General features: G+C 40.2%; 1 protein-coding gene across 1 annotated transcript; it reads left to right on the forward strand.

The window, feature by feature from the left end:
• The first annotated feature begins 243 nt into the window (after positions 1–243).
• Positions 244–16,770, forward strand: LOC127637549 (prosaposin receptor GPR37-like). The gene is made up of 2 exons (XM_052118651.1): positions 244–1,798; positions 12,742–16,770. Exons 1-2 carry the CDS (start codon positions 797–799, stop codon positions 13,573–13,575), a joined length of 1,836 nt encoding a protein of 611 aa, XP_051974611.1. The 5' UTR covers positions 244–796; the 3' UTR covers positions 13,576–16,770.
• Positions 16,771–27,506: the final 10,736 nt, after the last annotated feature.

Here is a 27,506-nt window from a genome sequence, read left to right on the forward strand (position 1 = left end):
TGGTGATAAATTTCACAATTAACATATTGTAGCATATGTCATATCATATAAATTATATTGCAGTATTACTCTGCATAACACATTCAGTTATTACAGGTTATAATATCACTCGTAAAGCCTCGTGTTGCACTCAAGACTGATAGGATTATGTTTCTGTTGACATGCGTAATTACACATGCGTATTACGCACGCACGAGCGGGGCGTGGTTGACTCCAGCTGCGGTGGTCCAAGGCGGCTGATGCTGATGGATTCGGCTTGACAGAACAAGGTTATCCGCCAGGGGAGAGTCCGTCCATTTTCTTCAGTCATTCTTCACTCACTCACTCACTCTGAGGAGAAGCTGAAGGGGCGGAGGGTTTAGAAGCAGCTCCCCGCGCGCACACCCGCCGCGCCTAAGAGCGCGTCACCGCACACAGATAGAGGATCACGGCAGAGGCGCAGGAGCCACTCCGATTTCCAGGTTGCCGCGCCCCGTAGAAAACGGAATGCAAACGACTCCTGCACGCTTGCTTGCTTGGATGCAATGCGCTTCATGAACAGAGACGCGACTGATAGTGAAATAATCGCGCTTGGAGAGGAAAACGCCTTACTGGCACTTTTCTGAGAAGAGGAAAGCAAAGCCCTAAATAGGGTTTCTTTTGCATGGACTACAGGGAATGTGCACTGGAGTGGATATAACAGAGAAAAAGTCATTTCCTTGGATTTGTACGCAAAGTAAATGAACATTCGAACTTGAACTTTTCCTCCGACAATGTGAATCTAGCAAAATATGATGCGCCTTAGAGTGATTTTTCAATGATCTTCAGCACCGTTGGCTCATTGAAGATGCAGGTGCTGCTTTTAAGAACCATATTTCTCATTGCTGGGTGTCCACATGTTATGCTGCATGGAGAAAATCATTATGCACACACCAAAGAAACTAGCAACATCACTCTTAGGAGTTCTTCCGATCCAAATCCCAGTGCCATGAGGCATCAAGCAGGTACACCTGCCTTTGACATCAAACACATGCTTTTGGAAAGCAAAGGTAAACATGAATACAGACATCTCTTGTCAAACAGGATGCATGCAGTCACAAAGAATGGCATGAACCTGCACAAGCTCTTGCGGAGACATAAAAGGAAAAAGTTGAATGGTGAGATGTCAGCTACCATGGGAACAGCAAGTGGACACAATAACTCCAAGCCCTATTCAATTAGCAAAAGAGGGGACCACGAGAGAAACCACAGACGCAAAAGAGGCACAAAGGAGCACCACAAGAAAACATTTAAGAGCATAAAGAGGGGCCCGAATAAAGGTGGTGGCCCCTTGGCACCACCCGAAACTTATTATAGCGCCCTGAGATCATCTTTAACCCTTTGGGAACCATTGCCCAAACCTGTGGCTCTCACCTCCACAGATTTTCCCTTTGATCTCACCAGACATACTGAATTGCAGACCAAACAGGTAGATGACCCTTGGGATGCAACTCCAATGACACCTCCATATGCTGAGGATGAGGAGAGCGAATTTTTCCCCAACCCTTTTTACCCCGTTACTAGCGAGACGTACGGGGCGTATGCAATCACTATAATTGCAGTCCTTATTTTTGCTGTTGGAATAACAGGGAACATAGCAATAATGTGCGTTGTGTGCCATAATTACTATATGAGGAGCATCTCAAATGCTCTTCTGGCCAACCTCGCCATTTGGGACTTGGCGCTGATATTGTCTTGCCTGCCTCTCGTGGTGTTCCACGAACTGACTAAGACCTGGTTATTGGGCCAGTTCACCTGTAAAGTCATACCGTATATTGAGGTAATGAACCCTATGTTAATTCACATCAGATTTTGAATGTTTTGACTGCTTTTCATTATTAATATTGCTTATACTCATGGTTTTAGATTTGAACAAACTCCTAACCCAAAGTAAAGATAAATTACTAAAGACATCATGTACCTTAAACCGTGCAGCTTGTTGAGGAGACTTGCTATCTGATAACATTATGGCCACCCAGACTACCATAGCAACCAGGGAATCACCAAAAACACCTTAGCAACTGCATAGCGAAGGAAGAAACCATTTAGAACACCTAACTAACCACAACTGTAATAGCAATGCCCTGGAAACCACCTAGCAACCACCTAGAAAACCATAGCAACTGCATAGCAATGTCCGAAAACCACTTAGCAACCACCCAGAACACCTTAGCAACTGCATAGCATCTCCCTGGATGCCAGTTAGCAACCACCCAAAACTATTTAGTAACTGCATAGCAACACCCTGGAAAACCCACTAAACAACCACGCAGAACACCCTAGCAACCACATAGTAATTCCATGGCAATCATCCAGAACACACTAGTGAACACATAGCAACATTAAAAACCATTCAGAAAACCTTAGTAACCACATAGAAACCACATAGAAAATCATAGCAACTGCATAGCAACACTCTGGATACCACTTAGCATCCACCCAGAACACCAACAATGCCCTGGAAACCACGCAATGCCATGGGAATCATTCAAAACACTCTAGTGACCACATAGCTGCAGTAAAAAACACCCTGAAAACCACCAAGCAACCACCCAAAACTACTTAGTAACTGCATAGCAAAACACTAAACAACCACCCAGAACACCCTAGCAACCACATAGCAATGCTATGGAAATAATCTAGAACACCCTAGCGACCACATAGCAACATTTTAGCAATTGCATAGCAATACACTGGAAACAAACCACAACCACCCAGCATCTTTATATCAACACCCTGGAAGCCACTTAGCAACCACCCAAAACACCCTAGCAACCACATAGCAATGCCATGTAAACCACTTAGCAACCACATAGCAACGCCATGGCAATCATCCAGAGCACCCTAGCAACGTGATAGCAACATTTAAAAAAACAGTTAGCACCTTAGTAACCACCGCATAGCAATGCCTTGGAAACCACTTAGCAACCACATAGTAAGTTCCTGGAAAGTGCCCACAACACTCTAGCATTGTGGTGGCGAGGACATTAGATTTAAGTAATCTTAAAACTAAAATTTTTCTTGCAGTAATAAGTGTAGTATAATATGCAGATTTGCTCTTTTTGCTTTAAAACAGGTGTGAGAGGTACACTTGAAACTGGCATTGTGAGTTATGTCTTATTTTGGTAAATACTACAGTGTACCCTTTATTCCAAAGAGCATCCACCTGCACTGACTGTGTCCTGACCTCTGCCCCACTTCACTCACATAACCATGTTATTAGTTATTGTGAAATCTGCACTTCCATTATAATCTCCTCACCACACCCAGTTTCAGCCCAGATCACTCTTCTTTAGTGTCAAATAATTATGAACACTGTAGCATCTTTTGTGTTTGGCTGAAGAAAAAAAAAAGAAAAACACCTGTCAGGGTGTATCTTACAAAAACATGTTTAGGGTCATATTTCACCCCAAAATTAAAAGAGAAATATGACAAATTATATTTTGCATGAAGAAAATGAAGCCTATTTTAGGACCATTCAGATTATTTGAAATGCTATTTTTTGTTTTTGTTTTATTGATGTCCACTGATAATGTTAGTTACGTTTTTTTTTATTTGTTGCATTGAAACATACAAACATAATTTTGTAATATATGATAATTTTCCACCCTGTCTCTGGCCCTCTGTCTGAAATGCTCGGGTTTTGGCATAAGCGCCTCCTTAAAATGTCAACATAAATGCCCAGTGTTATGATTGGCAGCGTGCAGCCCCTCGAAATCAGCCATATTTGAATCTCAATCTGAAGAGAATGAACAAAACGCCACAACATTATAAAACTAAATTTCGGGGTTTACATATAACGCACATCCAACACATTGCATCCGAATATATTAAACTGTTCATCTCAAGCACACGCCGTCTACACCGGATGCGAGAGTCATGTTACGTCAAAAGCAATAGAACCCATTATAATCAATGATGCTGTTTACCATGGAAACGTCCGTTGTGGCGTGTTACGCTGACCGTGTTTTTAACTGCCCCATCCTTCAATAACAGTTCCTTTGCAAAGCTTGAATCAAAGTATGACTGTTTCTCAAGCAATCCACATTGATATGAGCCAAAAAAAAAAACATGCAATCCATGCTGAAATACAGTGAAGACACATCCACATACAATTTCCAGTATCATCCTGCACTGAAATGCACATCACCGGAAATGCATCTAAATGGTCAAAGATGTCCATCCAGTGCATGTTTTATATACACCAAAAATTTTGAAAAAATAGCACAGATGGGCAAAAGCACAATAGAAAAGCTCAAAAAAGCACAATAAGATTAGTGTCTTGACACCGTGTCTTTTATAAGCGGCCCAAATATGTATCAAGCGGTCAAAGATGTCTGTCTGTGCATGTTTAAATACAAAAGCAATTTAAAATAGTCCAGATGGGTCCCCTTTGGTGTCCCCATTTGTACTGCTTTCTCTCTCTGTTTACGAACTGAAGCATCAGTGGGCGGGGCCAAGGGTGCGTTAATGTTAAAATAGTCATTAGCCTAGTTTCCATCCACTTTTCGCGCTATTTTGACATAATTGACTATTATCGACAAAGTGAAAATGCGTAAAACAAATTTAGCAAAATTTGCCGTCTTCTGCCCGTTTACATTCAAATGGCCTTTTATCGATGAATATGGTGTGCGTGATGACGTCATCCCTAAAAAACTTTTTTTGTGCCCTTAAGCCGTTTCCATACAGAGATGTGTGTTTATCGCTAATTCGCCTCCCAGATGTCCCGGTGTAATATCAGGATTTACATATATGATACATTCCTGATATTAAATAGGCTATTTTGATCAATTATCTAATCAAAAGCATCGCCATCACAACTGCATTATGTCCCGCATATTTCTCCAGCAACTTTTAACGACCAACTGAACTTGATTGTCATCTAAAATGTATTTTAGTGTCACAATGCAAATTTACATGAACTGAAGAAGCAGTAAATGTGTTATGAGGTAAAGAGGGTTAGATTTAACATATTTAAACGTTTTAAAATGTTCAAAAGCGCCTTTTCTGAAAGTATTGGACAAATAGTTCTGATAGTTTATAGCCTTGAAGAAAGTGCAGAACATTCTGAGAACGTCATTTAGCCGACTTTATTCATCTACAGAACAGGGTAAGGCTAACTTAAGTTTGTGTAAAGAAAAGGCATATATACAGTGTAGGTCTAAAAAAAAAAAAAAAAAATTCATTTTTTGTAATTTAGTGCTTTTTTCGTTTGGTAATTTATTTAATTTAATACATGGAATTTTGCCGGCATTTTTTCAAACGCAAAACAATAATCTTTTAGAATTGGGCTTTATGTTAAAGTTCCAAAAAAGAACACTAATGTTTTTCTCTTAATATTGTGTATTTATTTTTAATTTAAAACATCTTGTTTTTTGTATTGTGGGCTAATTCCATGACTGCCATCTATTACTTTGAATGGTGTGTAAAAGAAACTTTCTGCAAAGCAACGTCTACCGCGATTAAATGAATCGCAAACAGTGGCAATTCATTTGTTCTCCTTGTCCCTTGTCGATAACCGGTGCATGATACGAGATATTTGTGTTGGCACTCCTGGAAGTGTCATGTTTGCAGCATCTGATCTATATGCCGTTAAGATCAATCATAATCACGTACAATAAATTGGCTTTCAAGGATGTATACTGTCGTCATGATTAACACAGGGTAACAATTGGGGTAAACTCTGTCATGTGACACTACCTTTTTGCGGTAATACCAATTTTCTCAACAAATAGTGTTTCCAAACCAGTTTTTCGTGACATTTGAAGTATCGACATAGAGTTTATGCACTAGTGTTAAATGGATATATTGGAAATGTTATGTTGGCACTTTACATTTTAGTAGTGGGGGGTAAATGTGCTTAATTGTCATGAAAAAAATGGCACAATGCAGAAAAAAAAATCTTAATGGGTCTAAAATTGACCTAAATGTTCTTGACGGGTTTCATGATGTTCACCTGTCTATTTTTCGGAGAGAGGCAGATTATGTGCAAGCGAATAGGGCTCAAGTTGCCTTAGAGAGCATGAAGGGTGGGGTACGGCGAGTTTTGGAGGAAGAGCAGGGTAACTGTGGCGTTCTGGAGGTACACATAGTGCTGTGCTGTGATTAAATGGGGTAGGTAGAGCCAGGAGCATGCATGCATATCGGGAGGACCGAAATCATGGTGTGTGTGTTTAAGCTGAAATGTTTATTTTTAAGCCTGATGTCATTAAAACTATGACTGCGGTGACATTTCTGCAAAAGGTTTGTTATGTGGTTCATTACCCGTATTGTTGCAGTTCTGAGGTGAAATGACCACTGTGTGGCGCTTAAAGCGAGTTAAATGTTCTCCCAGACAGATGAGGTTTTTATGGTTAATGCTCTATCGAGTTTTAAATCAACAAAACTGAACCTTAAACCGAAACTTAACCGATAGTAAAATGAAAAATGTAATTTTTGGAGCAACTTTATCATTTTGTGGTGCTTCTATGACACCTTCGGCTCACCTGTTGACTCGCATGCTCTTCAAGACCTGTACCCCGATCCTTTGCATCGCAAGTGTAACTTTATCAGTTGAGCTACAACGCAATTTTCTTGCAGTTACATTTGGTGATGTTACTGGTGCAGAAATAGCACACTTTAGCATTAAACTTCCAAGAATAGCTGACCACATGTGATCGGATCATCCAAAATGCACCTTAATACCAGGTGGAAATGGGGTCATGGTGAAAAATGTGGTACAGTTTGTCCTGTTCTCACCCAAAAACTAACTAGATCGCTTCTGAAGACATGGATTAAACCACTTGATAAATGGAGTACTTTCATGCTCCCTTTATGTGCTTTTTGAGCTTCAAAGATTTGGTCCCCATGCACTTGCATTATATGAATATACAGAGCTTTAATTTGTGTTCAGCAGAAGAAAGAAAGTCAAACACATCTGGGATGGCATGAGGGTGAGTAAACAATGAGAGAATTTTCATTTTTGGGTGAACTGTCCCTTTAAATGTGTCCTGTATCTGCAGATACATACATTTACATTTACATTTATGCATTTGGCAGACTCTTTTATCCAATGCGACTTACAGTGCACTTATTACAGGGACAAACCCCCAGAACAACCTGGAGTTAAGTGCCTTACTCAAGGACACAATGGTGGTGGCTGTGGGGATCAAACCAGCAACCTTCTGATTACCAGTTATGTGCTTTAGCCCACTATGCCACCATTTTTAACAGAACTCTGACACTTCTCACTGGGGTAGGTCAAGCAGATCTTAAGGTGGCGTGTCCGTGCAGTGGCAGGATTTTGACTTGTGTTTTTTGCACTAGTCACAACAGACACAGATTTGTAGGAAGGCTGCCTCTATATCTGCTGTTCTCTTTTCACTGTGCACATCCTGTGTGTTAGCGGGCATGTTTCAGAGTCAGATCGGACAGCTCTGCTTTGCTCCAGTGTGACAGAAGCACCAAATATAATGACATTTTTATCCATCGAAATATCTGTCAATTATTCCAAATTTCATTGGCAGCTCTAAATAATGAATCACGTCTCTTTGCTCTTTGTTGGAGCTAATAGAGAGGCCGTTTGAAATGTTGAAACACTTGCAAAATTGTCTTCTCAAGGAGACTTTCTGAAAAATGACCGTTAACATATGGTGATTATAAATTGTTCCTGTTATTAGTGGTGTATAGCTCTCCTATAGCTCTACTCTACTGTATATAGGGATAGAGATTTGAACAAATTATTAATAAATCGTTTATCTTGTTTTTGTTGCCGCCTGTTGACTCCCACTTAGTGGATAAATTTCTGTGGATGTTTGTATGAGATTAATTCTGTGCTGGTAATACGTATATAACAGTATCACTTTAAAAGCTTTTGTCTCCAGCAGTCTCATGCATTAGAGTATCACACTTGACTGTATCTCAGAATTATTGCCCTCCCTTCAGGCACTAGCCAAAAAATGCCCTAAAGTTACCGTCTGAAAGCGGACGTTAAAACCAGATTAATAAGCAGCTCCTCCATCTGAGAGGAGTGGCTCTTAATCAGAGAAAGAATGAGGCGTTCGTGAAGAGCGTTGCAGGCGTCGTCACCTGCTGCGAGGAAATCTTTATGCCAGCGAGTGTCAGATCGGTTGTACTCGGCGGAGAGCTGTCAGTCATGGTCTAGACTGCTTGCCAGTAAAGTGTGACGTGCATGGAGACCAGAGAGACCTTAGATTTGATAACTGTGAAAGAAAGAGAGCACGTGTGACTCAAACCACAGGATTACTGCACGTTAACCAAGTAGCTGGTGGTATTGGCTCCATGCGCTTTTTATTTAAACTCATTTGTGCCATTTTCTCCTCTCTTCATCTTCTCAAAAGTTCTGAGATGTTCAATTGTTTTCTGATTTAAAGGGACAGTTCACCCAAAATGAAAATTCTCTCATCATTTACTCACCCTCATGCCATCCCAGATGTGTATGACTTTCTTTCTTCTGCTGAACACACATGAAGACTTTTAGAAGAATATCTCAGCTAGTGAATGTTGACCAGAACATTGAAGGTCCAAAAAGCACATAAAGGTAGCTTAAAAGTAATGCACACGACTCCAGTGGTTTCATCCGTGTCTTTAGAAGTGATATGATAAGTGTGGGATATGCACGTTCACGAGAGGTCTTCCTCTGTTTTTTGGCGATTCACATTTTTTGTGCATATCGCCACCTAATGGGCTGGATATTTTTTCTGTCCCCCTCGAAGAATGTGAACTATCCTTTTAGACTGTTTTAATATTTGTGTTTTCACACACGGTGTACTTTCCTTTTGCCAGACATCTTTTGTTTTGTTTTTACTGATAACAATTGGAAACTGGGCAATATAGCTTAAAGAATCATTTCCAATATTTGTAGCCTTTTAAGGATATTTCATACATATATTATGAATTATGGATTTGCTCGGAAATGTCTGAAAGTGTGTTTCTGTGCTACTAGCATTAAGAAACGAAATTGCAAAATTATAGGTTTATATATTTTATATATTGTATATTCACTTTAAAAGTGATTTTATTTTCAATAAGTGGAAATACAATTAAAAACAATAACAGTTATTGATGCCGTAGCAATGTGTTTAATACAAGACAATTACATTTATTGTAAATTTAATTCAAAACAAAGTACAAATCTAGTTCAAAATGATCAAGCCATGATTTTCACTAAATGAACACAAGTATGATATATTTACTGTATATATATATATATATATATATATATATATATATATATATATATATATATATATATACTATAACAGCAAAAAAACAAATCTTGCTGAATATTTGAGTGGTGGTGGTGTAGTGGGCTAAAGCACATAACTGGTAATCAGAAGGTTGCTGGTTCGATCCCGACAACCACCGCCATTGTGTTCTTGAGCAAGACACTTAACTCCAGGTTGCTCCGGGGGGGATTGTCCCTGTAATAAGTGCACTGTAAGTCGCTTTGGATAAAAGCGCTGCCAAATGCATAAAAGTATATGTACTGAATATTTTTGTCATATTTTCTGGTAAAAGAAATATCAAAACATCCGTAAAACAAGAAAAAAATATTTGTCTTTTTTTTTTTTTGTCTTGTTCTAGGGTTTATGCTTAATATTAGGGCTGTCAATCGATTACAATTTTTAATCGAATTAATGACATGGTGTCCCGATTAATTAATCGTGATTAATCGCATATACAAATATTTGCTGAGAAAGCCCCTCATATAACAATAATTCAATATATAATGATTATACATATTTATATAAATATTTCATTATACATAGTTATCTTTAAATATTAAAAAATTATATATATATATTAAAATATTCAGATAATTAAAGTGAATTACATTCTTGTAGCAGAAGAGTTCATCATTGATAAGACAATATAAATTGGCTTTAGAATACAATGTATTAGTTTAATACCATATTATTGATCATAAGTCAATCATTGACACACAGTTCACAGCAATCCATTACACAAGTGAATTTGTCAATCAGTTGGAGATTTATTATGAGGGCTTGTTTAAGGACCGTCAATCTACACCTGCGTCAGACATGCTTGTGTAGCGTCTCGGGCAGAGCCGGATTATCCATAAGGGCACTTGGGCCAGTGCCCAGGGGCACCAACCATTCACAACCACTAGGGGGCACCACATGACACAAGCTTTAAAAATATTTTTCGTAAATTGTTATATTATTAACTTGAAATTCTTGAAAGACCATACATAACTTGTTTATGAACACTAATTTAACAATAATAATAATAATAATAAATTATAAATAAATGAAGATTACATGACCACTATCACTCCCCCTCCCCAATCTGTCACAGTTGAGTTGGTCCACAACAATTACAGCGCAAATGTGTCATTTTTTAACGGCTACTACAGAAAATGAATCAAAATCCAAAATGGACAGGCGGCAATTGAGTGTTTTCGCAAAAGAAGATTAAAGAAAGAGAAGGACGCTAGGCGTTTAGCTACAATAAAAAATGTTCCAGGGATCGACACATTTTTTGTTAAATCACTAGTTTTTTGGGAGAACACGGGAATTGCAGACACCAGCAGCACTAAGTCTGACACCGCTGGCTGCTAGCGGGGAGATGCAGCAGCTGCTAATGTTAGTCAGGGTGTCGGCGATGACCGCCAGGCAAATGAGGATATTCTCCTTGTCCTTGGGGAGACAGGAGCGAGGAAGACTCGGGTGAGGAAGAGGACATTAATGAAGATAAATATTAGGGGTGGGGCGGTACATGTAAGTTATTCAGTATTGAACCGAAACGATGCAGGCGTCACGTCTAGGTGCACGCAATTTACACGGAGAATACACGGTATAAAAATAAGTAAAACTAAATAGCGATACATATCGCTCTATTTCGCATAATGAACAGTCTGATCAAGATTGCAATGCTGGAGTGTGTGTGTGTGTTTGTGTGTGCGCGCGCGTGATCGAACATTTTTTTTTGGGGGGGGGGGGGCCTTTTGAGGTATAGTGCCCAGGGGCACCACACTGTCTTGATACGGCCCTGGTCTCGGGTGCGTTGCGACATAAACAAAATGTTTAGTTCACTGTGTCAAATTAAATATAGTTTAATACTCAATCTTTAAACAAATCTTGAGATCTCTTAGTTCGCATTTGCGCTCCTTAGAGTGTTTTGAATGCAAGAATGTAACGCATGTTTGTGTTGTTCTGCCTACTGAAGTGTTTTCTTCACTGTGTAAACTGTGCATTGCCACACAGCTGAAGTTTCACTTACTGCCCTCTGGAGTAAACAGGTGGTACTACAAGCTTGCATTTCTCAAGAATCTTCCTTAATATGGTCCGTGTTATTTTTTGTCAAATTAATCGCACTAAATTAACGTGTTAAATAGACAGCCCTACTTAATATATATATATAAAATATTCATTTTTATTTTTTAAAGAATATTTTTTAATAATGTTTCGATATTTTACTGGAAAACAAGACAAAAATACTCGAATTTGAATAAATCTTTTATGAAAAAAAAATGTGTACATGGAAAATGCCACAAGAAAACCTCTGTGAACGTTTTTAAGTGATAACGTGCGTGGATCACTGAATAAGAGTTATGAATCGATTTATTAAAATGGACAGTTTTAACATATTCACTGAAATGAATCAAACCACTCTAACGCAATGTTTGCTATTGAAGTTTAAATCAGACGCTATTTAAACACTCTCATTCTTACAGTTTGCAAGAGCAGGAACGATTGCGAATTTAGCCTAATAACACAAGGCCATTAAAATAACTTCAACATTCACAATGTGGCTTTATTTTATATTTCTAGTAAATATGTTGGCCAGCCCCATTGGAAACCCACTATGCAATCAGGACGCTGATTGTACCCATCCTACGAATCCAGACAGAAAACCGTTATGTGTGACGCCCAACGGGGCATCTAATGGGGAAAGAATGGATGCTTTTCACAACTTTGGATGTAATGTTGTGCCATTAAAGCATCTTAATGGACACAATGGTCCATAATAGACGCTGAACAGCTTGCTTTTTGTTTCGATGATGAAGCATAAAACCGATTTGCGTTTTGAGATGGAGGTGGGCTGGTTTTCACTTGGCGCGTACCTGCTTCAGCAACCAGCAACGGCACGAGCGTCGTTCCCCTAATTGTCTCCTCCTTGACGCTGATGTGCCTGATTGCTCAGTAATTATGCTAATGAAGACAAACACTTAGTTTCCTTTTTCATTTGGGTTTGCATCATCCGCTGGGATGCAGCTGCTTAATCGTGGCCAAGAATCTCTCCTGTGGTCGTCTTTTCATTAGTGTTGTTCTATTTGACTTGCCTCTCTAAACACTCTTTCATATCAGACAGTTTATTGTGGCAATAGTCATGGCAAATGTCCCATTTGTCAACAGGAAGTGTGCGTTCAAAGAGTTTTGGAGCACTGCCTAGTGTGGTCTGTTGACTATAGAATTAATGGCTGGGCCTGCAGGAGACTATAACACGGCAGATAAAAGCTATACATTTTAGAGACATTTCTCTCACATTCTGCAAACCTGATAGTATGTGTCGAACAATTACATGGAGGCTGTTTCCAGCTGTAGAACTACGTAGGTTCATCAAGATGCCAAACGTCCAAACATGTGTTTTCATCCACTAGTCTTATGGGAGTATCATTAGATACTTGGTGACGAATAGCAATTCTCAAAAGTATTACATGTCACAAACTAAATTGTTTTTGTGTGTTTTTACCTACAGGTGGCATCCCTAGGTGTGACCACATTCACCCTGTGCGCGCTCTGCATCGACCGTTTCCGTGCCGCCACCAACGTGCAGATGTACTACGAGATGATCGAGAACTGCACGTCCACTGCGGCCAAGTTGGCGGTCATTTGGATCGGTGCCTTACTCCTCGCTCTGCCCGAACTCCTGATCCGCCAGCTGGTGTCTGAAAACGGTGACGGCACGGTAGACAACCCTACATCTGAACGCTGCCTGATTCGCATTTCAACTTCCCTGCCCGACACGCTTTACGTCCTGGGACTGACCTATGAGGGCGCCCGTCTGTGGTGGTGCTTTGGTTGCTACTTCTGCCTGCCAACACTTTTCACCATCGGCAGCTCGATCGCGACCGCCCGCCGAATCCGTCGCGCTGAACGTGGCTGCGCTAGAGGCAACAAAAAGCAGATTCGATTGGAAAGCCAAATGAACTGCACCGTAGTGGCGCTCGCGATCGTCTATGGCGCATGTGTGGTTCCGGAGAATGTGTGCAACATGGTTTCAGCGTACATGGCGGTCGGGGTGGCGCAGAGCACCATGGCGTTGTTGCACCTGCTCAGTCAACTGCTGCTTTTCCTACGAGCAGCCGTTACGCCAGTGCTGCTGCTCTGCCTGTGCAGACCATTCGGTCGTGCCTTCCTGGAATGCTGCTGCTGCTGCTGTTGCATGGATGTGTGCGGAATTGCGGCTCACTCTTCAGCCACAGCGAGTGACGACAACGAGCACGAGTGCACCACTGAACTGGAGCTGTCGCCGTTTAGCACTATACGCCGAGAAATGTCCAGCTACACCGCGACTGGATCGCACTGCTGAGTTTGCGCTATTTGTATGTGTGCATTCGTGTTTGAGTGAATTATAGTGCCAACAATGCCACACCATGTACTGTGAAAGCACACTCTTTTGTCGTACCCATGTAAATACTTTTACCACATCTGATATGTTGCTCTTTTGAAGAAAATAATGTAGACTGATAATTATGTAATACAATTTTTTGTATAATAGTTTTTAAAATATACAGTATACAAACACTAAGATAGTGACTGCTTTTGGTTTTAAAGTTTTTTTGCACTGCCAACCACTTTAGCTTTTTCGCCACTCTGTTTCCACATTTACACTGTGTCTACACTTGAAGCGTTACGACGGCATGTCATCTCCAAATGTTTGCTAACCACAGACCAATGAGCTGTGAGCTCGATGTAAGACTTCACCTACAGTAAAATATAAAGATTGGTAAAGTTTGTCAGGACTTTGATGTTGGCTTGGGACCCTGTGCTCTTGACAGTTTCAAATAGTTTTAAAAGCTTTAAGTCAGGATCAACAGTTAGACAAGCAAAAATCATTTAAGGCCATGTTTTCGTTTAAAAACGCATCTTTTTCTCTACGTTTTGGCTTTCCATCCACACTGAAACTGCGTTTTTGACAGCAAAAACTGAGCTTTTCGAAAACACTCTCCGAAGAGGATACATTTGAAAACGGTGTCTTCGTGTGGTTGTGTGGACAGGGGAAATGGTGATATCTGAAAATGGCAACTTATTTGTAGGTCATGTGATCCATTAAACCCAAATCTATCACGATGGCGGCCCATGTTGTAGCGCGATTGCCTGCTATCCACTTTGGTAACGTAGTTAAAGATAAAAGTTCTTTGTACAACCTTCACCTTGCATTCCTTCAAAGGCGACGGGAAATTTCATCGGAATTGCTGTCTGGTGACGGAACATTAGGACAATTGCATTTCAGTCCGTACATGGAATGGCGATTTCTTTGCATGTAGTAATTTTAAATTGTCATACATTTCGGTGTGGACGAGAAACCTTTGGTAAATGCTTGAAAATGGCAGTGTGGACGGAGTGCGTTTCAGAAACAAAAACACAGTTTTCAAATTAATGTTGGTGTAGCCTACGATAATCAGAAAGATAGCAAGATAGATAGATGGATGGATGGATGGATGGATGGATGGAAGGACGGACGGACGGACGGACGGACGGACAGACAGACAGATAGATAGATAGATAGGACAGATAGATAGATAGACAGACAGACAGACAGATAGATAGATAGGACAGACAGACAGACAGACAAATAGATAGATAGATAGATAGATAGATAGATAGATAGATAGATAGATAGATAGATAGATAGATAGATAGATAGATAGATAGATAGATAGATAGATAGGACAGACAGACAGACAGACAGATAGATAGATAGGACAGACAGACAGACAGACAGACAGACAGACAGATAGATAGATAGATAGATAGATAGATAGATGGATGGATAGATAGGACAGACAGACAGACTGACTGACTGACTGACTGACTGACTGACTGACTGACAGACAGACAGACAGATAGATAGGACAGACAGACAGACAGACAGACAGACAGACAGACAGACAGATAGATAGATAGATAGATAGATAGATAGATAGAAGGATAGATAGATAGATAGATAGATAGATAGATAGATAGATAGATAGATAGATAGATAGATAGACGGACGGGCAGACGGACGGACGGACGGACGACCGGACAGACAGACAGATAGGACAGACAGATAGATAGATAGATAGATAGATAGATAGATAGATAGATAGATAGATAGATAGATAGATAGATAGATAGATAGATAGATAGATAGATAGATAGGACAGACAGACAGACAGACAGATAGATCGCGAACATTTGAACCATTGGCCATTCTGTCAATGTCTGTAGAATAAATGTTTTTTAAGCTAACATAATAAAATGTAATATAAAATATATATATATATATATATAAAAAAAATAATAATTGGTATTAAACCTGGAATAATTTTTTTACGCAACATTAGCATTTCTACAACTGCATTAGAAACCAAAGATTCAAATTACAAACCCAGAAATGTTATATTTATTTATACCCAAAGACCAGAAACATCACTTGCTGGATTAAGCCTAGTGTTATTTAAATAGCCTACATGACTAATGTAATTCTTTACAATAAAATAAACGCTTGATATTTTTATTTATTAAAAAACAAACATCTGAATGGGGCATCCATCAATTTCCCAGCCAGATCTCAAACTAACATTTTTGAAAAATGATATTACGTGCTTCATTACATGCTTGCTTCAGATTCGCAGTGAAATGTCCTGTGGGGGTGCCAAAAGCGAGTGAAATTATGTTGTAATCAGACAAAGTTTTTAAGGTGAATATTAGTTTAGATTAGATTCGTTTTGTACCTTTCTAACCTAAACCTAACCAATAGTGTCCTACCTCAAATGAGAGGTAAACCAACACCTAAACCTAACCGATAGTATTTTAAAAGCAAACGTGACATGACAAGTGAATTCTCTTAAGCAACCACATATTTTTGTGTCACTTCTATGATACTTTTGTCTCACTTGTTTGACTTTGAGTGCAAAGTTTAACACACTATCAGGTGATACAAACATTACGAAATGATGCGTTACAGTAAGTGTGTTGCAGTCGTGATTTGTGTGAAAGTGAATAAAAAGCACAGTTGTTGTAGCGCCTCTAAAATACATTTCACCGAGAAACTGCAGCGAAACTTTGAGCGTGGCGCGTAAACTCAGTTTGCAAAGATGTCGTTTTAATAGCGTTCATTCATGAGACAAGTTTGCAGCCTAAATTGCCGTTTAGACAGCTCCAGTAATTATAAAGGCATTGATCTATTTTTGACGTGTTCAGTGTAGACACGGTGTTAATGTCACGTGGTGTGTTTCTGCATTTAGTAACGTTTCTCTAAGGTTTCTCAATGGCTGTGTGTTGTGTGTCGTGACCTTTCTCTATACGAAGGTGATTCTTGTGAATCGTTTTTGAAGTCTGTAGAGCATATGTGTGGGTAACTCCCCCTCCCTGATATGTATGTTTCTTATACCTGTAAACGCCCACACTACATGCTCGTTCTAGTTAACGGTTTCTAAACGTTTTTATATAACCAAAACAAAATGTCTCTTAAATAAACCAAAAAGGTTTGCTAGAAGAATGGCAAACTGATATATTCAAATGCAAATGTGGCTGCTTTCATTCTAATCACTGGGTTGTTTGTGAAGTTTTCGTGCAACTGAATAATGTTTTTTAATGACAATTCTGAATGTAAACAACTAAAGCCTCTAACAACGCTCTCAAATGTTGTTTTAAGCAGTCACAGTGCTTACATTATTGCATTAAACAAGGGTAGCGACACAGATACGTCCCAGCATATGTCAGAGGAAATGCTAATCCACATAAAAGCATTAGCTGTCAGGATGCACACTGAACAGGTTGGGAGAAAGTCACTATACATCTTATTCAGAGCACAGCGGACCCCTTCCCCCCAGCCCGGTGGAGGTGGTCTTTTATATTTCAGATGTGTCTGGTGTATTTTAGGTGTCAGAATCCAGGCAATCTGCTATTTTTGGAAAACTTTGTAGGATGACAGTGACAGGCAAGAACATTTTTCTTTGAGCAATCTCTATATGAAATGTTTCACCGGAAATGTCACACTTTGGTTTGTTGCAATGTAATCAGAGTCTGGAGGAAAACAAATTCGCACCTACTCCTACTTTCATCTCAATTGTGCATGTGGAAAGAGGATTCTGGGAAGCTTTGAATGCTTTGCCGTTTATGCCAAAATGGATGAATCACACGAAAACGTGTCTAGGTCAGATTTCAACACAAATTCAAAATAATACAAAAATTCACAATAAAATTATGGAGCCCGTTAGAGGACAGTGCGGGAAGTTATTTCTGAAATAAACTCAGCAAATGAAATGTCCCCCCCTGAACAAAGGCGGACTGACTTGCAAATGTAACAGGCAGTATCTGGTAAGGACCTGACATATAACAGGCCTACAAGCCGTCAGTCCAGCCTCTCTCAGCCTATTGCGGACAGTCTGAGCACCGATGGAGGGATTGTGCGTTCCTAGTGTAACTCGGGCTGTTGTTGCAGCCATCCTGTACCTGTCCCGCAGGTATGATATTCGGATGTACCAATCTTGTGCAGGTATTGTTACACATGGTCTGCCACTGTGAGGATGATCAACTGTACTTCCTGTCTCCCTGTAGTGCTGTCTTAGGCGTCTCACAGTACAGACATTGCAATTTATAGCCCTGGCCACATCTGCAGTCCTCATGCCTCCATGCACCACGCCTAAGACATGTTCACGCAGATGAGCAGGGACCATGGGCATCGTTATTTTTTTAGAAAAGTCTCTTTAGTGTCCATGTTTTTATAACTGTGACCTTAATTGCCACCGTCTGTAAGCTGTTGGTGTCTTCACGACCGTTCCACAGGTGCATGTTCATAAAACTTTTTTTGTTTAAACCCTTTACAATAAAGGTCTTAAAGTTATTTGGCTTTTTACAAAATTATCTTTAAAATACAGTGTCCTGAAAAAGGGGTGTTTCCTTATTTGCTGAGTTTATTTTGCATTCCCTCGCAATAAGTTTTGCGTGCCCTCACAATAAATTAACCATGGTTTTACTACAGTAACCATATTTTAACGATTATATACGTAGTGAAACCATAGTGATAATACGGGAAAACAAAAACTTTGGTAATAAAAATCATAATTTTGTGGGTGTCATGGTTTTACTGTAGTAATATTGTGGTAACAATTTTACAATTTTAATATTGCGAGGGAACGCAAAACATATTGCGAGGGGAACGCAAAACTATTGCGAGGGAATGCAAAACAATTGCGAGGGAAAGCAAATCTATTGGGAGGGAACACAAAACTATTGAGAGGGAACACAAAACTATTGCGAGGGAACACAAAACTACTGCGAGGGAATGCAAAACTATTGAGAGGGAACGCAAAACTATTGAGAGGGAACACAAAACTATTGCGAGGGAACGCAAAACTACTGCGAGGGAATGCAAAACTATTGAGAGGGAACGCAAAACTATTGAGAGGGAACGCAAAACTATTGAGAGGGAACACAAAACTATTGCGAGGGAACACAAAACTACTGCGAGGGAACGCAAAACTATTGAGAGGGAACGCAAATCTATTGCGAGGGAACACAAAACTATTGAGAGGGAACACAAAACTATTGAGAGGGAACACAAAACTATTGAGAGGGAACGCAAAACTACTGCGAGGGAACACAAAACTATTGAGAGGGAACACAAAACTATTGAGAGGGAACGCAAAACTACTGCGAGGGAATGCAAAACTATTGAGAGGGAACGCAAAACTTTTGAGAGGGAACACAAAACTATTAAGAGGGAACACAAAACTACTGAGAGGGAACACAAAACTATTTAGAGGGAATGCAAAACTATTGAGAGGGAACACAAAACTATTGAGAGGGAACACAAAACTACTGCGAGGGAATGCAAAACTATTGAGAGGGAACGCAAATCTATTGCGAGGGAACACAAAACTATTGAGAGGGAACGCAAAACTACTGCGAGGGAATGCAAAACTACTGAGAGGGAACGCAAAACTTATTGCGAGGGGAAAGCAAAACTATTGAGAGGGAACACAAAACTATTGAGAGGGAACACAAAACTATTGAGAGGGAACGCAAAACTACTGCGAGGGAACGCAAAACTTATTGCGAGGGGAAAGCAAAACTATTGAGAGGGAACACAAAACTATTGAGAGGGAACACAAAACTATTGCGAGGGAACACAAAACTACTGCGAGGGAATGCAAAACTATTGAGAGGGAACGCAAAACTATTGAGAGGGAACACAAAACTATTGCGAGGGAACGCAAAACTACTGCGAGGGAATGCAAAACTATTGAGAGGGAATGCAAAACTATTGAGAGGGAACACAAAACTATTGCGAGGGAACACAAAACTACTGCGAGGGAATGCAAAACTATTGAGAGGGAACGCAAATCTATTGCGAGGGAACACAAAATTATTGAGAGGGAACGCAAAACTACTGCGAGGGAATGCAAAACTATTGAGAGGGAATGCAAAACTTTTGAGAGGGTACACAAAACTATTGAGAGGGAACACAAAACTATTGAGAGGGAACGCAAAACTACTGAGAGGGAACACAAAACTATTGAGAGGGAACGCAAAACTATTGAGAGGGAACACAAAACTATTGAGAGGGAACGCAAAACTACTGCGAGGGAACGCAAAACTTATTGCGAGGGGAAAGCAAAACTATTGAGAGGGAACACAAAACTATTGAGAGGGAACACAAAACTATTGCGAGGGAACACAAAACTACTGCGAGGGAATGCAAAACTATTGAGAGGGAACACAAAACTATTGAGAGGGAACGCAAAACTACTGCGAGGGAACGCAAAACTATTGCGAGGGAACACAAAACTACTGCGAGGGAACGCAAAACTATTGAGAGGGAACACAAAACTATTGAGAGGGAACGCAAAACTATTGCGAGGGAACACAAAACTACTGCGAGGGAACGCAAAACTATTGAGAGGGAACACAAAACTATTGAGAGGGAACGCAAAACTACTGCGAGGGAACGCAAAACTTATTGCGAGGGGAAAGCAAAACTATTGAGAGGGAACACAAAACTATTGCGAGAGAACGCAAAACTACTGCGAGGGAACACAAAACTACTGTGAGGGAATGCAAACCTTATTGCGAGGGGAAAGCAAAACTATTGAGAGGGAACACAAAACTATTGCGAGGGATCGAAAAACTAGTGTGAGGGGAACACAAAACTATTGCGAGGGGAACGCAAAACTACCGCGAGGGAACGCAAACCTTATTGCGAGGGGAAAGCAAAACTATTGGGAGGGTACGCAAAACTATTGTGAGGGAACGCAAACCTTATTGCGAGGGGAATGCAAAACTATTGCGAGGGTACGCAAAACTACTGCGAGGGGAACGCAAAACTACTGCGAGGGGAACACAAAACTATTGCAAGGGGAACTTAAAACTACTGCGAGGGGAACACAAAACGTATTGCGAGGGGAACGCAAAACTACTGCGAGGGAACGCAAACCTTATTGCGAGGGGAAAGCAAAACTATTGGGAGGGTACGCAAAACTATTGCGAGGGTACGCAAAACTACTGTGAGGGGAACGCAAAACTACTGCGAGCGGAACACAAAACAATTGCGAGGGGAACTTAAAACTACTGCGAGGGGAACACAAAACGTATTGCGAGGGGAACGCAAAACTACTGCAAGGGAACGCAAACCTTATTGCGAGGGGAACGCAAATCTATTCGGAGGGAATGCAAAACTATTGCGAAGGGAACGCAAATCTATTACGAGGGAACGCAAAACTACTGCGAGGGAACGCAAAAATACTGCGAGGGAACGCAAAATGCATTGCGAGGGAACGCAAACCTTATTGCGAGGGGAACGCAAATCTATTACGAGGGAATGCAAAACTATTGCGAAGGGAACGCAAATCTATTACGAGGGAACGCAAAACTACTGCGAGGGGAACGCAAAACTACTGCGAGGGAACACAAAACTATTGCGAGGGGAACTTAAAACTACTGCGAGGGGAACACAAAACGTATTGCGAGGGGAACGCAAAACTACTGCAAGGGAACGCAAACCTTATTGCGGGGGGAACGCAAATCTATTACGAGGGAATGCAAAACTATTGCGAAGGGAACGCAAATCTATTACGAGGGAATGCAAAACTATTGCGAAGGGAACGCAAATCTATTACGAGGGAACGCAAAACTACTGCGAGGGAACGCAAAAATACTGCGAGGGAACGCAAAACGTATTGCGAGGGAACGCAAACCTTATTGCGAGGGGAATGCAAAACTATTGCGAGGGAACGCAAAACTACTGCGAGGGGAACACAAAACTATTGCGAGGGGAACTTAAAACTACTGCGAGGGGAACGCAAAACTACTGCGAGGGAACGCAAAAATACTGTGAGGGAACGCAAGACTATTACGAGGGGAACGCAAAACTACTGCGAGGGGAATGCAAAACTAATGCGAGAGGAACGCGAAACTACTGCGAGGGAACACAAAAGTACTGCGAGGGAACGCAAAACTATTACGAGGGGAACGTAAAACTACTGCGAGGGAACGCAAAAATACTGCGAGGGAACGCAAGACTATTACGAGGGGAGCGCAAAACTACTGCGAGGGAACGCAAAAATACTGCGAGGGAACGCAAGACTATTACGAGGGGAGCGCAAAACTATTGCGAGGGGAACGCAAAACTACTGCGAGGGAACGCAAAAATACTGCGAGGGGAACGCAGTAGAGGTCGACTCTAGAGGTGGGCTTTGTTCTTTGTCAGATTCTTGTCTTCTTTGTATTCTCATTAGATGAACTGGTGGTATATCATCACGGCCCGTCCGTGGTTGATGATTGATCTGCCATATTTCAGAAGTAATTGTCCAGGAACATCATGAAGTCTATCATTACAGTGGCTCTGTCAGTCCAGCCATTGCTTATTGTATAACCCTATTACTGAAGGTCTCCTTTCAGATTCATCCAATAATATCAGCAGGGGTCAAGCAAGTTTTCAGCAAGGTCTACAGCTGGTGAGTGATAATGCTATTTTCTTCCCGGGCTCCTTATGGCTTTATTCCAGGCCAATTCAAAGAGAAACATGTGTGTTTTGTCAATTTAATGAGGTTAGTTTTGAGAAAAAGCCAAGAATAACTGACTTGCGCATAGACTTTGTAAGGCTGGTGAGGAGTCTGCACTCTGCAGCCTTCTGTCAGAGATAGTGAGTCTTCATAATAATGTGTGCTGTCCATCGAGCATGGAGGTTACACTGGGATGAGTGCACTGCACACTTATTCTGGCGGAAACAGAGCTATTCTCTTCCCGTCACTGTCAAGACAGGATGTGCTGATCTTATACAGAATCACAAACCTTATACTTATTTTTATGAGGATTCTCTTCTGTATTCTGTTTATGCCAGTGTTTTTGTTGACTTAATAGTAATAGTTCACCCAAAAATCATTCTCTTAGACATTATAGTCCCTTTTTTGGTATTTTGACAACATCTGTCAAGCTCCAAAAGGACTATAAACACCATAAAAGTAGTCCATATGGCTTGTGCGCTATATTCAGAGTCTTCAGTAGATATATGATAGCTTTGTAATTGGTAAATGGTCTGCACTTATATAGCACCTTTTTAACCTTAGCGGTGTTCAAAGCACTTTACGCTGTGGCTCATTCACCCATTCACACACACACACACACTTACACTCATACACCAATGGCGGCAGAGCTGCCATGCAAGGCGCTAACCTGCCATTGGGAGCAACTTGGGGTTCAGTGTCTTGCCCAAGGACACTTCGGCATGTGGAGTCATGTGGGCCGGGAATCAAACGCCAACCCTGAGATTAGCAGCCGACCCGCTCTACCACATGAGCCACAGTGTGATCTATTTAGTTTGGTTGCGAAACACATGAGAACTAATGCCTTTGTGGGTCAATGATGTCAAAAGTGCAACGTGTCAACACACCATTTTTCTTGACAAGAACCCAAATTAGATTTCAGAGCTTCTGAGGAGGGTTATTATTATATTATTATTATTATTCCATTTTTGGTTCCACTTTTCATTAGGTGTCTTTAACTACTATGTAATAACATTAAAATACATACAATATAATTGATTTATTGCGTAACTACATATTGGTCCGCAAAATTGTCACAAATTCAACATTTGCTTCTACTGTGGTTGAGGTAGGGGTATGTTTAGGGGTAGGGTTAGGGGTTCGATTAGGTTTAGGTGGTTTGTGCAAAAAATATTGAAATGCTAAAGTTAGATGAGTGGTAAATCCACCAAAGGATGAATAAGGAAGATAAAAGAATGAATAGTGCTTGTCTTAATGTCACTCCCGGTCTGATTAGCTGCACATGCGTGGCATGCTCCAAATGAACGTGACCGGTTATCAACACAGCAGTAATATCCCCAGTACGATTGTACACAGTGTGATTGTAGTGCAGTTATACACTGGCTTAAGACCACAACTGGCCTTGGCGTGCACATGTTGATGAACGTACCTTGTCCTTTCTTTTCTATTTACATTCATGCATTTGGCAGATGCTTTTATCCAAAGTGACTTACAGTGCACTTATTACAGAGACAATCCCCCCGGAGCAACCTGGAGTTAAGTGCCTTACTCAAGGACACAATGGTGGTGGCTGTGGGGATCAAACCAGCAACCTTCTGATGACCAGTTATGTGCTTTAGCCCACTACGCCACCACCACCACTACTCCACCCATTTTACCCATTAAAAAGTGTTAGTTACGTGACAGTTACGTGCACTTTATTTCAAATCATAAATAATAAGTCCATTGTATTACATGCCTAAGTACATAATAGTTAAAGACACCAAATAAAACTTTTGTCCAATTTTTTTTTCTGTTCCTCCATCTATAGTATGGCTTTAGAAGACTCTGAATATAAGAATATAGTCGTATGATGCGTTTTGCACTTTTCGGAGCCTGACAGTCACATTGAACATCGAGGTGCCTGAAGATTCTACAGAATATCTCCTTTTTTGTGTTTCACAGAACAAACATAACAGCATACAGGGATACATCAAGTAAATAATGACAGAATTTTCATTTTGGGAGAACTATTCCTTTAATTGTGAAAATCAGGTTGGAAACCATATTTTATAACCCACCTTTCCACCGCTGAACAGCGTTCATTCGTGCATTTTAATGGCTTGTTGAAAGCCAGTTTTAAAGAACTGAAACACAACCGTCCAGTGTCACGGTGAGAGAAATGCATAATTTAAAAGCACAAACGAATAATTGTTGAAGTGAAAGAAACGCTGGGAATGAATATTTCACAAATTTCTAGGATGTGTGGGTGCTGGCATACAAGTGCTGTGGAGGAGGGAGACAGATCTTCCATGTTTATTTATAAGGGCTCAAACAGGATCTGGTCCAATGAGTCGAAACCTCCACAAAGTCTGTGAAGGTGTCAAAGAAACTTGCAAGTAGTTTGTGAGAAATGTTCACAAATAAAGACATTATGAACACTGTTTCTTTTTGGTCTTAAAGTTTCAAATATATATATATATATTATCGAAGGGCAGACGGGTATCAGAAAACTGTCAAGACATTTCCTAAATGTCTTATTTGACCACAAAATTTAAAGAAAAAAAGTTATAATATATTTCCTGCATTTAGTAAATTAAGCTTATTTTAGGACCCTTGTGATTTTTTTGTGTTGTGATTAATAGTTTTACAATGGCAGAAATCTTATTGCTCATAAAATATGCATCATGCAAATTATAATATATTATTATTTATTGATTTAAATTTTTTCTTGGGGGTGAAAATGACCCCATTTTTTTTTTGTTTAAGAGATTCACCCAAATATGATTTATATGTATTGACATTGCCTGATTCATTTAGATCAGTAGGGACGATAATAATTGTCATTTTTCAAGACTTACAATTTTGAATACTAATCCTGAATTTTGTTTGGTTTGAGCAGATGTTTTTATGGTTGCCTTTATTTCTGTTTCAGTGCTGGGATGCTTGAATGAGTGCTGAGCTGTCAGAATATAAGAGTTTGTCTCCTTCACAGTTTTCACTGGAACAAAGTCGAATATATAATGCAACATTCATCCTTCACGAGCCATTCTCCTCCTCAGTGGCTCATCTAGGTTAAGGAGGATCTTGGCTGATGGTAATGCCTTCACGTGATGCTCACGAACGCCCCTCAAGTTGTAATTATAGCTGGGAAACTTGATTTTTTGATTGGCATCTACCATATTATTACTTGTCATTTGAGTCAGATATACGTATTTACATATATCAGGAACTTTTTGATGCATATTTTACTTTTTTACTCAAAGAAAATGGCAATAATTCCATCGTCGTCAGCCACTTGGCTAGCATGCATTACGATGTCAAAATAAGAGTTCCTCAAGAAATATGCATAATTGAACTTGGCGTCCTCCATGTTTCCGACATCAAAGCACTTGAATGTGATGTGCTTGTATTTACGACTTCAGAAGTGGGAATGTAGCATTCGTTTATTTCAAGTCAATTCCTCCTTGTGTTTGAGGATAAAGCCATGGGCGTTTTCAACACGTCAGCTATTCCTGATTAATGTTTCTCAGTTCTTGTTAGTGTGGCCCAGGGCAGTTGACTTCTAGCCATGTTTTTTGGCACAATTCAGCCTCATGGAGATCTGTCACTGTTCTCCTATTGCTGGAGAAAGCAGAGGGGAAAACATTTGTTCTTTTGTCCATTTTAGTATGAGAATTAATTGAAAAACAGTGTTAATATGAATGCAAACTTTAATACAGTGAAAAAGACACTCTATTAACATAACATAAATATATATAAAAATATATATATATACTTTTTTGCTGACCCTTTATGCTTGGCAGAGCTAATTTGTGCTTCTAAATGACTTGCACCTTTCTTAGCAACTGACACATATGTGCCAGCTTTACATGTCATACATTCTGCTTCCCACGGATCTCGACCTGGATGAAAGCATGGGAATATTTTTGTGCGAATCATCTGTAAATTTGCACGTTCATTTGGGCATTGTTTCCACTCAGCTGCCATTTGCTGCTACTGTCGAGCATCTTTTTGATGCTGAACACAACAGCGCTTTGCACGTTCGCGGAGAGATTGACAGGCAGGAATTTGGCCAATAGTTGCTACAAGCCTTTTATTATCGACCAATTGGTGTGCGAGAAGGCGGGACTTACAAAGAGGTGTTTAAGCAATGCAAGTATGCACCCAATGAAGTATTAGACCAGATGCACATCATAATGCAACTAAAGCTGAATCCCAGACATTTTTGCAAATTTAGAAATCCTGTCCGGATGCTTTTTTAAGGTCCAAAAAAGAGGACATGTCCAGGAAAATGAGGACGTATGGTCATGCATTCGCTCTCGTGTTTGACTGATAGAGGTACTTTTAAATGTCAGTACGATTAAACTGATTATCTGGCTATAAATATCAACTTGGGAACTAAATTCACATCCATGCACACTTACATGTTCTCAGTTGAACGCATATTGATTTTGCTATGTTTACGCCTCTCATCCACACTGGAACAGTGTTTTTCACGACTGAAACGCTCTGTAGTATTGCATATTTTGGAAAACTATGATATTACGATACAGTAAACAGAGTTTGCAGCAGATAGGGTTGGGAACCGAGAACTGGTTCTTGTTCTGAACCGTTCCATTCTTTACAAAATACCGGAATCTGATGATCTTCACGACTTTCGGTTCTGTTAATGGTTCACCTGAGTGAATTTTCCACCGATGCGGCTGGAACACACTGCAATAAGTTGCATGTTCCCTCGCAATAAGTTTCAAGTTCCATCGCAATAAGTTTCAAGTTCCATCGCAATAAGTTTCGAGTTCCATCGCAATAAGTTTCGAGTTCCATCGCAATAAGTTTCCAGTTCCATCGCAATAAGTTTCGAGTTCCATCGCAATAAGTTTCCAGTTCCATCGCAATAAGTTGCATGTTCCCTCGCAATAAGTTTCAAGTTCCATCGCAATAAGTTTCGAGTTCCATCGCAATAAGTTTCGAGTTCCATCGCAATAAGTTTCGAGTTCCATCGCAATAAGTTGCATGTTCCCTCGCAATAAGTTTCAAGTTCCATCGCAATAAGTTTCGAGTTCCATCGCAATAAGTTGCATGTTCCCTCGCAATAAGTTTCAAGTTCCATCGCAATAAGTTTCCAGTTCCATCGCAATAAGTTTCATGTTCCCTCGCAATAAGTTTCAAGTTCCATCGCAATAAGTTTCAAGTTCCCTCGCAATAAGTTTCAAGTTCCATCGCAATAAGTTGCATGTTCCCTCGCAATAAGTTTCCAGTTCCATCG

Source organism: Xyrauchen texanus, chromosome 45, assembly GCF_025860055.1.
Source record: "Xyrauchen texanus isolate HMW12.3.18 chromosome 45, RBS_HiC_50CHRs, whole genome shotgun sequence".
Lineage (NCBI taxonomy): Eukaryota > Metazoa > Chordata > Actinopteri > Cypriniformes > Catostomidae > Xyrauchen > Xyrauchen texanus.

What these genes read in the sequence shown, in the direction of transcription:
- LOC127637549 (XM_052118651.1), top strand. Translation starts at nt 797, where the DNA reads ATGATCTTCAGCACCGTTGGCTCATTGAAGATGCAGGTGCTGCTTTTA. An exon ending in AAGTCATACCGTATATTGAG is followed by an intron (nt 1,799 to 12,741) that starts GTAATGAACCCT and finishes TTTTACCTACAG; the next exon opens with GTGGCATCCCTAGGTGTGAC.